We start from the raw sequence: 15,003 nt of genomic DNA, 5'->3' as shown, positions 1-15,003 counted from the left end.
TGAATGAATGAATGAATGAATGAAATTCTTAAAAAAAAAAATTATTAAAGAGATTCTCCCATGACCCCCATCAATGTGTCTCCCTAACCCCATCCCAAGAATTTCTATTGACAGTTTGGTGAAACTTCCAGATTTTTCTATGTATTTAAGAATGTATAGATAAAGATACATAATTATTACTTTTACAGAAATGATTGTAGTCCATTTATTTGAACAACTGATTTTAAAAATCACTACTGTGCCACAGACACAAAGATATGAGGAAAGATCAACATTTGTATTCAAGTTGCCATTTATATTTCTCTGTCACAAAGTTAAAAAGGCATTACCTTTTTGTAAACAGCTATTAAGTTGCAAACTCCAAATGTGCAAATTTACTGGCAGCAGCTAAACTCTACATGCCAAAGTCTTGGCTGCAGAGTGCAGCATCTTAAATCCTGTGTAAACATATGTACTAATTGGAGTTTTTGGTTTTTTTTTTTAACATCTTCCTCTTCTACAAAGCTCACACATATTTGTAATTATTTAACTTTTTAGGAGAGATTCTCGTTCATTAACTCTGTTGTACCAGTACACCTGGCTAGAAAATATATTGTTTGTTGGAAATAAATCTTAGGAAGTTGGTGGTCATAGTTAGGATTCATTAGAATGAAGGACCATACAGATATTATCGTGAAGATTTTATAATGGTCATATTATAAGAAATAGTGTCTTGGCCTGGAAGTTAATGCTCTTTACTCAGATCTGAAAAGGCTCTCAATGGCTTCCTTTTGGTGCTCAAGTATACCTCTGATGGGTGTGCAAATGGGCACAGCCTTTCTCAAAAGCAATTTGCCAGTGTCCATCAAGAGCCTTAAAAACATTCCTACTTGTGATCTAGTAGTTCTACTTGTAAAAATATTGCTGAAGGAGATCATCTGAAATGTGGATAAAGATTATGTATAATTATGTTCATTCCTGTGTTTTTCCTAATGGCAAAATTTGGGCATAGCCTAAATGCCTAGTAATTGGGGACTTGTTGAGTGAATTCTCTAAATACTGATATCATGTAGTCATTTACAGTTGCATTAATGAAACTAATTAATGACATGGGAAGTGTTTGTGATGTAATATTAAGGGGGAGATTGGGATACAAAACTCTTTCTACCCTATGATCTCAACCATGGGAAATGTCTTCACACACAAATGCATACACACATACAGACAACTGGAACAAAATATCCAGAATATTAATACTGATTATCTTGGATAATCAGTGAATTGATAGATGACTTCTCTTTTCTTCTTTGTATTTTACTGCATCTTCTAAATTTTCTACAGTGAGAAAATTACTTTCTCAGTAATAAATATTATTTAAAGTAAATGCTTAATATCTTTTTAGATCTAAGCCATTTATATAATATTTACATTTCTCAGGATTTTGTATTTCTTATTCTGGACTATATAAATGTGTATGTGTAGTTTAGATATACAAACTAAACATTATAGTATTAGTATCTTAAAATTATGTATTTTAGTTTTAAAATATCAGCTTACTTTATTTAGTTCAATATAATTGATGATGAAAGTAAAGCTTAAGATTTGACCTATTGTAAAATACCTGCTATCTAAGAGCATGAGCTGACAATTCAGTAACTTACTGCTTTCCAGAGCAGAGATTTGTTTGTGAGCAGGATAGTCAGGAAATAAAACCTTAGAATAATTTCGGTGCCCCAATATCCTAGGTGCTTTCTTTAAAGGAATGTAGTATTTATTTATTTATTTATGGCTGTGTTGGGTCTTCGTTTCTGTGCGAGGGCTTTCTCTAGTTGTGGCAAGCGGGGGCCGCTCTTCATCGCAGTGCGCGGGCCTCTCACTATTGCGGCCTCTCAATGCGGAGCACAGGCTCCAGACGTGCAGGCTCAGTAGTTGTGGCTCACGGGCCTAGTCGCTCCGCGGCATGTGGGATCTTCCCAGACCAGGGCTCGAACCCGTGTCCCCTGAATTGGCAGGCAGCTTCTCAACCACTGCGCCACCAGGGAAGGCCCTAGGTGCTTTCTTTTATTAAAAGCATAAGTGCGTGTGGGCTTACATAAGCAAGAGTACGCACTATGTGATTTTTCTCCTTGGTGTGCTTCCCTGTCCTTTACTCCCTCCCCTTTTCCTGCTTTCTTCAGGCCCTTCCTTTTTGACTGGGATATAATTCATATACTATAAAAGTCACCATTTTAAAGTGTACAGTTCAGTGGATTTCAGTATTTTCACAAGGCTTTACAACCATCACCGTTATCTAATTCCAGAACATTTTCATCACACCCCTCCAAAATCTTTATCCCAGTTAGCAGTCACTCCCCGTTCCTCCCTCGCCTTGATTTCTCCTTATTTCATGATTTTCAAGGACTCTTAAACTACTTGGAAGCTTACCCAATTATCACTAATGCATGTAGCAAATATTTTCACATATGTCAGTTTCCTTATTGCTAGGATGTGGGGAAAGCCTTTTAAACTACAATGCAAAATCTAAATACAATAAAAGACATAAATTACGAAAAAAAAATTTTTTCAGGGTAGAACACCAAAGACAAATGAAAATCTAGGCCAAAAATATTTGCAACATGTATTACTGATAAATGGGCAATCTCCCAATATTTTAAGAACCTTTAAAAATTAAGGAATAAGAGATCTCTCTCTCACACACACACACACACACACACTCTTAGAAAAATGGGCAAAAGTCATGAAAAAATGGTTCGTAGAAAAAGATAAACAAATGGCCCTTTAATATATTAAAAGATTCTCAACTTCCTTAACAAGAGAAATGAGAAGACTACAGTGAGATACCAGTTCTCACTCATTACGTGGTATATATTCAAAAGCTTGACAAGGCTGGGGAGAAAAGGCACTCTCATACATTGCTTGTGTGAGTGCAAAATTGCACAGCACCTAAAGAGGGAAACGTGGCAAAATCTAACAAAACCACATACTCATTTCTTTAACCTAGAAATCCCCTTTCTAGGAATTTATTCTGAAGATAGACCCAACAAATACAAAACACTTTCAAAATGAGGTTATTCACTGCAGCATTCCTGATATTAGCAAAATGATTTTTACCACCTAAATGCTCATCCATAACGGACTGGTGTACTTAACTAATACATCCATGCAATGAAAAATAATTAAGCTATACAAAAATGAGGAAGATTTCCAAGAAGGGATCTCTAGGAGTGAATTCCAGGGTATGTTGTTAAGTGGGGGGGGGGGGGGGGGAAGCATGGTATAAAAGATTCTATGTGCTTGTTTTTGCAAAGAGAAACACAGCATAAACCAAAACTAATGAAAATGATTAATTACTGTAGCATGTGGTTGAGGGTGAAGTGAAAGGGATAGAAATGAGAGTGGGACTTTTTAAAAGTGTAGAATTTTTGACTTTTGAAACGTGTGTTACATATTAATAAAATAAAATTAAATCAAAGCTGGTAAACATTTTGAAAACAAAATCAAATGAACCTGTGTATCAAATTGATAATATAAGCACACAGAATAAAGAATTCAGATAACTTTTGAACGAAGTACTCCCTGTATATGCTAAAATCATTATGGGAAACTTTGTTGGGAAATAGAGTATTTGCACAGTCTGTAAGTATCACCCACAAATTCCTTGTTAATTACAAAAGGCGAAAAGACATTTGTACAGTGGAGAGTGCTGGCAATCATCTCTTGTATTTCTTATTCTGGAAGATATAAATGTGTATGTGTAGTTTAGATATACAAACTAAACATTATAGTATTAGTAGCTTAAAATTATGTATTTTAGTTTTAAAATATCAGCTTACTGATATTTTCTTACTGATAATCAAGCCTCTTTTTTTTTTATTGTGGTACATAAAATTTACCATTTAAACTATGTCTAAGTGGCACTAGTAAGTACATTCACATTGTTGTGCAGCCATCACCACTACCCATCTCCAGAACTTACTTTTTCATGTTCCCAAACTGACACTCTGTACCTATTGCAAGTAATCAAAATTTGCATCACCCAGTAATGGAATAACTTGGCCTTATGTGTGTGCTGTGGAGATGTGATGGGAAGTGCAATTCAACTCTGGGGTATTCTTGCCAAAATGTTTAGCCTGCATCTAATAATGAGGAAATAATCAGACAATTCCAGAATGCAGTATATCCTACATGACTCCTCGCGTGGTCTCCAAAAATATCAATGACATGAGAGATAAATATATACATACATAAAAGGCAGGAGGATTGTTTTAGATGAAAGGAAACTAAAGAGACATGACAACCAGATGCTATCAGAATCTTTGATTGGATCCTGGATTTTAAAAAAACAGTTATAAAGCACATTTGGGGGAACAATTGGAGAAATTGGAATATGCACTTATATTATATAAAATTATGGTATCAATGTTATATTTCTTGGATATGATGATGAAATTATGGTTATGTGGGAGACCGTCTTTGTTCTTAGGGGTGAAATGTCATGATGTCTGACTTATTTCTAAATGGTTCTTCAAATAAATGAATAGACTATCTTTCATATTATATATTATATATAACTTCTCATATATATATATGAAAAGGGGAGGGAAAGAAAGAAAGGTAGTAAAATAAAAACTAGGGGAAAGAGAAGGCAAAATAAAATAAGATGTTTCCTGTGTTACTAAAGTGATGGTTAATGTTATAGTTTTAATAAATATAGATTTTTCAGTTTATGGTTCATGCTTTCACTCATTTTACTCATCATCATTTAGATAATCAAACTACATTAAATCTTTTCCTGAACACTCTATTCCTTCTGGTTCTTATGCTTTAGCGTAAGGTTTATTTACATAGGTCTTTAATTAAGCAAGTAAAACTAAAATTGAATGTGTCTTCAGAGTTACATTTTGTGGAATTTGATTACATTATTTATTCAGAGAGGGAATCTAGTTGTAAGATTTTAGAAGCTTAAATAAGACAACGTGGAAGGGTTTTTTAAAAGCATTTCTTTTTGTTGTTGTTGTTGTTGCATGTATCTTTTTTTTTTTTTAAATAGATCTTTATTGGAGTATAGTAGCTTCACAATACCGTGTTAGTTTCTGTTGCACAGCAAAGCAAATCAGCCATATGCATACGCATGTCCCCGTATCCCCTCCCTCTTGAGCCTCCCTCCCACCCTCCCTATCCCACCCCTCTAGGTGGTCACAAAGCACGAAGCTGATCTCCCTGTGCTATGCGGCTGCTTCCCACTAGCTATTGATTTTACATTTGGTAGTGTATATATGTTGACGCTACTCTCACTTAGCCCTCCCACCCCATGTCATCAAGTCCATTCTCTATGTCTGCCTCTTTATTCCTGCCCTGCAACTAGGTTCATCAGTACCATTTTTTTTTTTTTAGATTCCATATATATGTGTTAGCATACGGTATTTGTTTTTCTCTTTCTGACTTACTTCACTCTGTATGACAGACTCTAGGTCCATCCACCTCACTACAAATAACTCAATTTCGTTTCTTTTTATGGCTGAGTAATATTCCATTGTCTATACGTGCCACATCTTCTTTATCCATTCATCTGTCGATGGACATTTAGGTTGGTTCCATGTCCTGGCTATTGTAAATAGTGCTGCAATGAACATTGTGGTGCATGTCTCTTTTTGAATTATGGTTTTCTCAGGGTATATGCCCAGTAGTGGGATTGCTGGGTCATATGGTAGTTCTATTTTTAGTTTTTTAAGGAACCTCTGTACTATTTTCCATAGTGGTTGTATCAATTTACATTCCCACCAGCAGTGTAGGAGAGGGTTCCCTTTTCACCACACCCTTTCCAGCGTTTATTGTTTCTAGCTAAAAGCATTTCTAATAGACTTCCCTCCATGCAGATTTAATAATACTACTACTTCAGATGGTAACTTGTCCCCTTAAAAAGCATTCTTGTCCTTGAGAGCAGAGATGCACAGAGTAGAAACGAAACCAACATTTGGTCAACGTGAGTGACTAGCATAAAATGTAGTATCTGAGTCAACCTGAATCCTTATGTAATTCTGTATTAAAATGTCTCTTTCAGGAGGTGAAATTGACTGTGTGGATAAGGATGGCAACACTCCTCTCCATGTGGCTGCAAGATACGGTCATGAACTTTTGATTAACACCTTAATAACCAGTGGAGCTGACACAGCCAAGTAGGTTACTGCAAAAATATGGTGGAATAATTTCCACATGTGGGAATACTGCCAAAGGGATTCTGCCATGCCGTAGATAGTTCCCATTTATCCAGGTTAAGGTAGATCTGCACCATTATGCTAAACACAGATTAAATTTGAACTAAATTAAGTGACTTTTAATGACAGTTGCGAGGAAGAACCAGTTTTATTTTTCAGCTGTATCAGAAAGATGCCTGTTTCAGTGGTTTTAATTAAGGAAACTTGAACTTTATTCCTAACTCTGCTTTTTAATATTCTTCTGTTTTTTCCAATGTGCAGTGTTAGTTAAGCAGGAAAAATAAAGCATAATTGGGCAAACTCAGAATTTATTCAGGGTGCTGTTTTGCATGTATTAATGACCCATATTAATCATACGCTTATACGGTGCAATTGAGTAAATCCGCTACATTGGGAAGAGGGGACCTGACTTCATTTTGTACTTTAATTCAACAAGAATATATAACGCATCTATATGAGTCTGTTGCAATGTTAGGTGCTGTGGGAAGTTTCAGAAGTAAGTTAACTGGTTGGTACCTTCCAGGAGCTCATAATTTTGTTGGAGGCCCAAGACCCACTTCAGACAAAGAACCATGCAAGATAGTATTTAATAAAGTTCAAAATGAAACAGGACTTTAATGGCAAAATGTTTGGTGTAGACAGTATATGCCATAGAGTGTAGACAGGAAGGATAGAGCTCAAAGGTGGCCACAGTTTTCAAGGAAAAGGTGAGTTTTAGGTAGTCTTTGAAGGATGACAATTATGTGAGTAGAGCAGAGAGTGGCAGACATCCCAGGCAGGGAGGCAAGCAGGAACAGACCCAGCTCCGGGAGGAGCTTGACCTGGCAGGCCTGTGACAGTGCCACGCTGCGCCCAGAGTCACTGTCATATCAGTGCGGGGGACCCAGGCTTTCTTGGGCACTAGCTGGGCTCCAGTCCAAGCTACCTCACTTGTGAGCTGTGTGACCTTGAGGCTGTTGCTCAATCTGTCTGTGCTTTGATTTCCTCATTTGAAAAATGGGAGTAATAATGGTACCTACCATAGGTTTGTTATGAAGATTAAAGGACTTAATCACCATTAAAGCTCTCTGGTATATGTTAAGATCCGTGTGAGTATGAGTTATGTAAATACATCTGCTAAGGTTATTCAACAAGATAATCCACGTTAAAAGCTCTTTGAACAGTGCCTGGCACATAGTAAGCTATCAATAAATGCTAACTATGGTTTTATTACTTCATAATAGGCAGGAGAACCAAATTAAAGAGGGCCTCAAATGCTTAAATAGTTTGGCCTTATTACAGAGACTGGGGGTAACAATAACTGAATCTTTAGGAAAGGCAAAATATGAGGGCAGTGTTACGTTAGGAATTCTAATTTATTTGTCAAGGGTTGTGCAACAGAATTGAAAATCTTGGTGGAGAATGAGCCAAAATTTAAATGATCCAGGGAGGGTGTGGTGGGTTCCAGTGGCCCTCTGGGCTCCCAGTCCAGTGGTGGAGATAAGATCAAGAGCAAATGTGACTGCAGCATCATGAGATGTGTTATGATGGAGGTCTGGATAGGGCAACACTGACTATCTCTGGGTTCCGCAGAAGAGGTGACATTTCAGCAAGAAGAACAATGGATAGGAGTTTGCCAGGTGGACAGAATTGTGTGAGATAAAAAAGAAGGGGAAGCAAAGAAGGACATTCCAGGAAGAGGGAACAGTATTTACAAAGGCACAAACATGTGAATATGTTGAAAGCAGATTCCCGAGGCCGGGTTATCTAACATGTTAGGGGGAGTGGAAAGAGATGAGGTGGAAAGGCAGGAAGAACCACATTTCAGAGGACCTCGAATGTCTTGCTAAGGAGTTAGATTGCATTCTGAGGCATTCGGAAGCTGTTAAAGAATTATAAGTGGGTGTAGGGTAGGTTGTGTCTAATGCTCCCATTTGTGTGTAAGAAAGATCGCTCTCATAGCAGTCCAGACAGACTGGAGGTGGTCCAGGCTAGAAACACTTTGCAGCCTCTTGCAAATGTCCAGAGAAGAAAAGATGAGGGCTCGGGCTAAGGACAAGACTGAGGGTGGACAGAGGAGGGGGCATGCTGACAAATAGCAACAACAGTGGGTTGTCTCAGAAGAGAAAGGAATCTGCTTCAAGCCAAAGGACCTTTTTGACTGGGAGGTTGCAAATCAAAAGAAGCAGTTCGGGACCTCCCTGGTGGTCCAGTGGTTAAGACTTTGCCTTCCAATGCAGGGGGTGCGGGTTCTATCCCTGGTGGGGGAGCTAAGATCCCACATGGCTCCTGGCCACAAACCCAAAACATAAAACAGAAGCAATATTGTAACAAATTCAGTAAAGACTTTAAAAATGGTCCACATTAAAAAAAAAAAAAAACTTGAAAAAAAAGAAGCAGCTCAGTTTCCTAGAAAGAGCCTTGTACTAGGATTTAGGAGGCTTTCACCAGATTCTAGAGTTCCCAAGCAGGCCGTGGCTACCCAAAGCCAGAGATTTTAAATGCTCAGTGTCAGTTAAGCAGAAATAAAATATTAGGCACAAACCAGCTTCACCTGTGGTATGTTAATATTTTCAGTGATGTTTTTCTTTCAACTCTGTGTTATTTGGGGAGTTTTAGCCAAAGAACCGCGAATTTCTGATTTTCTTTCAGATTTGAACTCATTTGAGGAATAAAGATCAACTGGGCCCAATACTTACGTAAAATTTCTGAAAAAAAACACATTTAACTCAATAGACACAAAGTCTATTTCCTCGTAATTATTTTCCCTTCAATTTGTGCGAATACAAACTTTGTGGCAAAAATGCCTTAGGAATGACATTGTTGTTCAAGTAGGCTTTCCTTCCATTGACCATGCTATGTCCTGGGGACAATGACAAGGGAAACATTGTCTCAGCCTCAAAGAGCCACATACATATGCTTTCTTCTGTCACAGCATTGTCTGGGGTTAAGACATGCTCCCTTCAGTAACAGTGGTTCATTAAAGCAGCAATTGTGTGTGTGTGTGTGTGTGTGTGTGTGTGTGTCTGAGTGTGTATAGTGTCTGGAAAGGGAAGTCATCTAAGGAAAAAATATCCAAGTGAGGGGGAGGAGGGTTGGAGAAGATTAAATTTGCTAAAGACTCCCCAGAAAGTCACTGTTCTCTGGGCTCCTTGTAGATTTATGTAGGATAGCTCCTTAAAGAGGAGAAAAACGGGCCTTTCCTTCTGTAAATAAGTGAACAAAGAGCATTTATGAAAATAACCCATTTTCATTCATAAACAATATGGCCAATGTATTTTTAAAGATCTCTTTATGACAAGTTTTATGGTCATTACTTTCTGATGAATTTATTTGCATCTTATTCTCAGGCCTTGATTGAATGTTCTTTGTTATTCTTTTTGCTTCTCTGAACTTTAAGTCAGAGAAGTTTCTGCAGTGTGACTCGGTGCTTATGCAACTTTACGTGGTATCGGAGCCATTGGGTTTTTTCTTCTTTAACTTTGTTAGGTTTGGGGTGCTTGTCTCTAGGATTTTAATTTGTCTTCCATCTTACCAGTTATGCTCTCACTGCTTTTTCTGCCTCAATTTCAGCAGAATTAGCAGTATTGTAGTTTTACAGGTAACTGGTTCTGACATTCTTATATTCGCTAAATATCTGTTGATAACTTGTTAAGTGTCACCCACTGTGTCAGGTTCTGGGGTCACAGAGCTCCCTGCCAAGGAATTTATAGCCTACGGAGGTGGGGGAAAGAATTAAACAGGCAATGACAATCACACATGCTAAGTGTGATGCCAGGACAGTCGCCAGGTGCCACTGGGATACAGGAAAACATATCTGGGAGATAGCAGGGCCAGCAAAGCTTCCAGGAAGAGGAATGTTAACCTGTAGGACAAGTAGTGATTAGTTATGTCATTGAAAGTCTTTCAGATCCCAAGCATCAACTTAGATTATTTTTATTATAATGTTTGAATATGTATAAATATAAGACTAGATAGAAACTCCATAGGCTTTTGACTCTAATATAGCAATAAATCAAAAAAAAATTACAAAATACATGCAAACAGGAACCACCAATGTTCACATTAACTGCGCGGGACAACAATAGTAACAAACACTCATGAGTGCTTACCTGTGCTACGCCCCACTCTGAGAGGTTACATTTAACTGTCACAACAACCCCATGGGGTAAGTGCTATGATTATGCCCATCTTACAGGTGAAGCAAAGGAGGCACAGAGAGGTTCAGTTACCTACCTGAACTAGTGGGCGGAAATGGGACTCCATCCTCGGCCGTCTGGATCCTGGGCAGGAGTCTTGCTGCCCTTCTTTGTAGTGGATGATGTGATACTTCACATTTTGCATGGGATGATGGTCCTGGTGGCTAAGGTGCTGAGTCTTTAGGATCCAGTACACACCATGGGAGTGGAGATTTTGCAGTGACTTAAAGTGGTGGGCAGTGGACCCGTCACACGGCGCAGAGACCTTTACTCAGACTACTGCCAAATTCCGTGCATCCAGGAGGCTCAGTGTGCTACATTATCATTGGCCCTCCCTAGACTCAGACATTTCATTTTCTATTAAGTCCACCTTCTTTTCTCATTAGCCCCTGCCAATTAAAGTCGGACTACCCAGCACAGCTGTGATCCTAAGTACAAATGTGGGCGCTGAAATTTGGCAGAGGTGTGTGGTGATATGATGGTCCGTCAGATGAGCTGAAATATGCTTTGATGCCAGCTGTTTTAGATTACCATCAAAAGGAAAAGACAATTAAAAAACTGCCACAGAGACCTCTTAAAAGCCCAAAGATATTTCCAGCAACCCCCAGAGATGCACTGACTAGTTTGAGAAACACTGTGAGAAGCAGGAGAGAATGGTTAAGAGTTTCAGGGGGGCCCTGCATGTGAAAACCTAGGGCTGGGCAGAGCCTGGCTCTTCCAGGAGGAATGGACAGAAGGTCACAGAGATTAAGCAACAGTCAGATCCAGAAGGGGCCTTGTAAGCCACGTTAGAGTGTTTGGACTTGATACAAAAGAAACCACTGAAAATGTCTGTAGGTCATAAACAGCAAGGACCAGGCCTCATTGTTGTCAGTTATCCCAAGTGCCTGTAACTAAAGGGTGTGTGATAAATACTTGGAATGGCATAGATAAAATTAATAAGAAGTTTATTTTCGGGTTTGGTTTGATCAGTTGAGTAAGAATCATAAAATCATTTGATGATCGAAAATCATCAAATTTTTTGTCTCGCCCACTTGGTGGGCAAAACTAAACCAATCCCACCTTCCCTGGGAGAGTTGAGAGATACGTATTGTAAAGCATTTTGAAATATAGAGAGAGAACAGAAATGCTAGTTGATCACACTTCATTCTTGGGATTTAAGGAATCACACACCTGATTTTAAGGAAGTACAATCTGATTACCACTTCAAAACTCACAGACTGCTGGTTATCCAACTAAGCTAATAATAATTGCAAGGGCAAAAATACCACTAACACGTATGGTGAAGGCTTAACCGTGGGTCAGATGTTCTATTCAGCAGTTTATGCACATTATCTCAATTAGTCCTTACAATTGTTCTATAAGATTGACACTGTTATTATCTTTATTTTCCAGGTGAGGGAACCATTATGTACTTGCCAAAGATCAAATAGCTAGCACATGGCAAAGCTAGAACTGAAACCCAAAGGTTCTGACCCCATCACCTTAACCACAGTGTTTTTTACCATATGGCCTAAGGGAAGGCTCTAGAAAAGCCTGGATATGGAAAGGGACAGCCATGTCCCCCGATGCCAAGGGGAAAACTTAAAAAAACTGATATTCTAATGGTGCAGAAACCCTTTCCTCACCTCTGATGACTCTCTACAATTTATTCTGACCTCATTTATTCTGAGATAACTGGGTAGAGGAGATGCCAGCTAACAGCTAAATTAGAAATAGCTAATACAAACATGTTCCATTAATTTTATGACTGCTCAAATAAATGTAGCAAATTAACTGGAATTGGTCTTCCCTTTCCTGTAATTTATGCATTGTTAAGTTTAGTGTTATCTGACATCTTTATTTCTTGATCTTCCTTGATGTAGACCTGATGAAATCAGAGTGATGCTTCTTATTTGACCGAGACAGCCAAATCCTAAGTTTCCTGCTAAAGATTTTAAGATCCTGTCTTTATAAGCAGTCTTATTTTATAACAATAAAGGAGAAATTTTATTTTGAAACGCATGAATCATTTCTGAAGTGATTCAGAGATTCTGAGTTCTACTTTGACTTTCTTTCCCATCTTGGCCTGATACTTAGTTTTTCTCTTTGAACCGGAGCATCGTATTCAAGTTCAAATGCCAATAGTACTTGAGTCTAAATTAATATGTTTCAAAACCTGCATTGAGGTAGTGACTTTTTATTAACTATGGAATGAAAAATATATATCAAAGAGAATTTTTGCTAGGCCTTTTAGAGTTCTGCCTCCCTTACCTTCTCAGGTTTATAAGTAGCAGCAGAAAAAAATGAAATTATTAACTAATGTAGAGTGTGACAAATTACCTAAAGACAATGGTGTTAAATGGTAAGGTTGGTTAGAAGTGTTAATAATGAAGTTTATGAAATATATTATACTGAAGCTGTTAAAATATCTCATACTTGATGTTTTTCTTGATTGTTTTATTATAGAGTTTGATACTCTTTTCTCTAATTCATTTGCTTGTATTATTTAATATAAAGTTGTATATTTTATGTACCTATATAAACTATATCATAAATATTGTGTGTATGTATGTGTGTAAGTATGTGTATGTATATAGAAAATATTAAAATATTTAAAATACTAAAAGTATTTATATTTTTATACATATTAAATATTTGTGTATACATGTATATAAAGAATGAGGACGACTCAAAGAAATCTTGACAAATCCACTCCTTGTTTTAGGCATGTTCTTACAGGAACTCACAACCATCCTAGAAAATATTCTATCCATTTTCTTCTTGCAAATGTCCAGAAATATTTAATCAAAGATTTTTGCCTTAACTCCCCCAAACAAATAAAATGGTTAGGTAAAATCTTATTAGCTTCAAGTTCCATTTAGTAAAGAGCTTTTAAAACATGTTATACATCAAAAAAAATTAGTGTGTTTCATTGGCATAGGGAGGGAACAATATAAATAGCAGCACGAATAAAAAGCTTCTCTCCCATCCCCCAATTCCCTCTTCCTTTTCATGAGCATCAAGGTTGTCACTGATGCGATTGCTTTTCAGAATTTTTTTTTTTTTTGTAAATGACAAGAGAGGCAATTACAAGCAGTTCTCCTCCGCGTGACACTACCCGGAAGACGGGCAAATTGCATCTCTTGATGGATGCCAGCTATTATATACACTGGGTTGGAAATCTCCATATAGGGAAAGGAAAACGAACAGAGGGAAGACTGAACAAAAACACCAACAAATAAAAAGAAGTTTTCATGAAAAGAGAGAGGTGGTTAATTGCTAGCAGACTCGAATTTTGCAGAACACTGAATACCATGAACTATCTGTGAACATGTATATACTTTCACATACTCATGCACATCATAATAACTTTTGAGATAGCAAATAAAATTCATATGTCTCAAGCTTAACAAATTCAAATCATATGTATTTTTTCATTCAGCATAGAATCTGGAAATGGGCCACTTTGTGCTAGGGAAGAAACTTAGATGATTCATGCTGCAGGTGTAAATATAAATAGTCTCATACTCCTTGTGTTATGTAGAGGATTTACAAAATCTGAAATATATTATTTGAATAAAATGAGATATTATGAGAAGTGATCACTAACACGCTTCTAAGTACACAGGAACCTCCTGATGATGCTGTTTGTTTTGAACTACAATTCAGCTCACGACTTTGACTTTGGGTTCTTGTTTGAGGAGAGGTGATAGGCAGGAAGAGGAAGGTTTAATTCTAAGGGCAAAAAGCACTGCCATCAGAAAGCTGCCTGTCTCTCAGGGGGTTGTTCCAGGGACTGTGTTATGGCAGGGGTCAGTCTAAGAAGTCCTGTTCTGGATTCTTTCTATAATGCTGTTAGGGAAAATATGCTAGATTTATGAAATATATGCAAGATAACTATTAACTATTCTGTGACTGGTATCCTTGCGTGGGTTAACGTGCAAAATAAAAGGCTATTAGGAAGATGAAGTTTCACTTGCCGAAGGTAAACATTAGTTTTAATTCTCATCCAAAATTTTATTTCCAGTAATACAGCCATTATTAACTCTTAGCAAAGTGCTTGGCACATAATAGGTCAATAATAAATATTTGTTTATCAACTCAAGGAATAAAACAGGTTGCTTTTCAAAGTCGAGGGTTTGTCAGTTTCATGTTTTCTCCATCACTTAGCATGGTATCTGATGCTTATAAAGTGTTAAACAGATGAATGAATGAGTGAATGAATGGGACAAAATTGCTAAGCTGAAAGAAAAAGAGAGAAATTAATTTTAAATGCTTAGAGTCACTGTTTATGTGAAATGTTTTCTTAAAAATATATATTCCTATTGTTATGGGCTTTTCATTGTGGTTTAGGTCCAGGATTTTATTATTTTAAGATAGAAATGATTGCATAATTATTTCAGCCAAGAGTCCCTCAGCAAGGTCTCATGGGTTTAATTTTCATCAGAGAACTTACAGAAAGATCATCCCCCTTCTGCGCGTATCTTGAGATCTGTTACCGTGAGCTGCTCTGTTTTTTTCCTCCTCAGGTGTGGAATCCATAGCATGTTCCCCTTACATTTAGCTGCCCTCAATGCTCACTCTGACTGCTGCAGAAAGTTACTGTCATCCGGTAAGTAACTCCATTACCACAGATCAGGCTTAACATG

General features: G+C 37.5%; 1 protein-coding gene across 1 annotated transcript in view; it reads left to right on the top strand.

The window, feature by feature from the left end:
* ANKRD44 (ankyrin repeat domain 44) overlaps positions 1 to 15,003 on the top strand; it is a 325,239-nt gene that overhangs the window by 212,628 nt on the left and 97,608 nt on the right. The window contains 2 exon segments of the mRNA XM_036857992.1: positions 6,041 to 6,155; positions 14,884 to 14,966. Coding sequence (XP_036713887.1) covers positions 6,041 to 6,155; positions 14,884 to 14,966 — 198 coding nt within the window.

This window comes from Balaenoptera musculus, chromosome 7 (genome assembly GCF_009873245.2).
Source record: "Balaenoptera musculus isolate JJ_BM4_2016_0621 chromosome 7, mBalMus1.pri.v3, whole genome shotgun sequence".
NCBI lineage: Eukaryota > Metazoa > Chordata > Mammalia > Artiodactyla > Balaenopteridae > Balaenoptera > Balaenoptera musculus.
The sequence above is the reverse complement of the archived record's forward strand: the minus strand, read 5'-3'. Positions and strand labels throughout refer to the sequence as shown.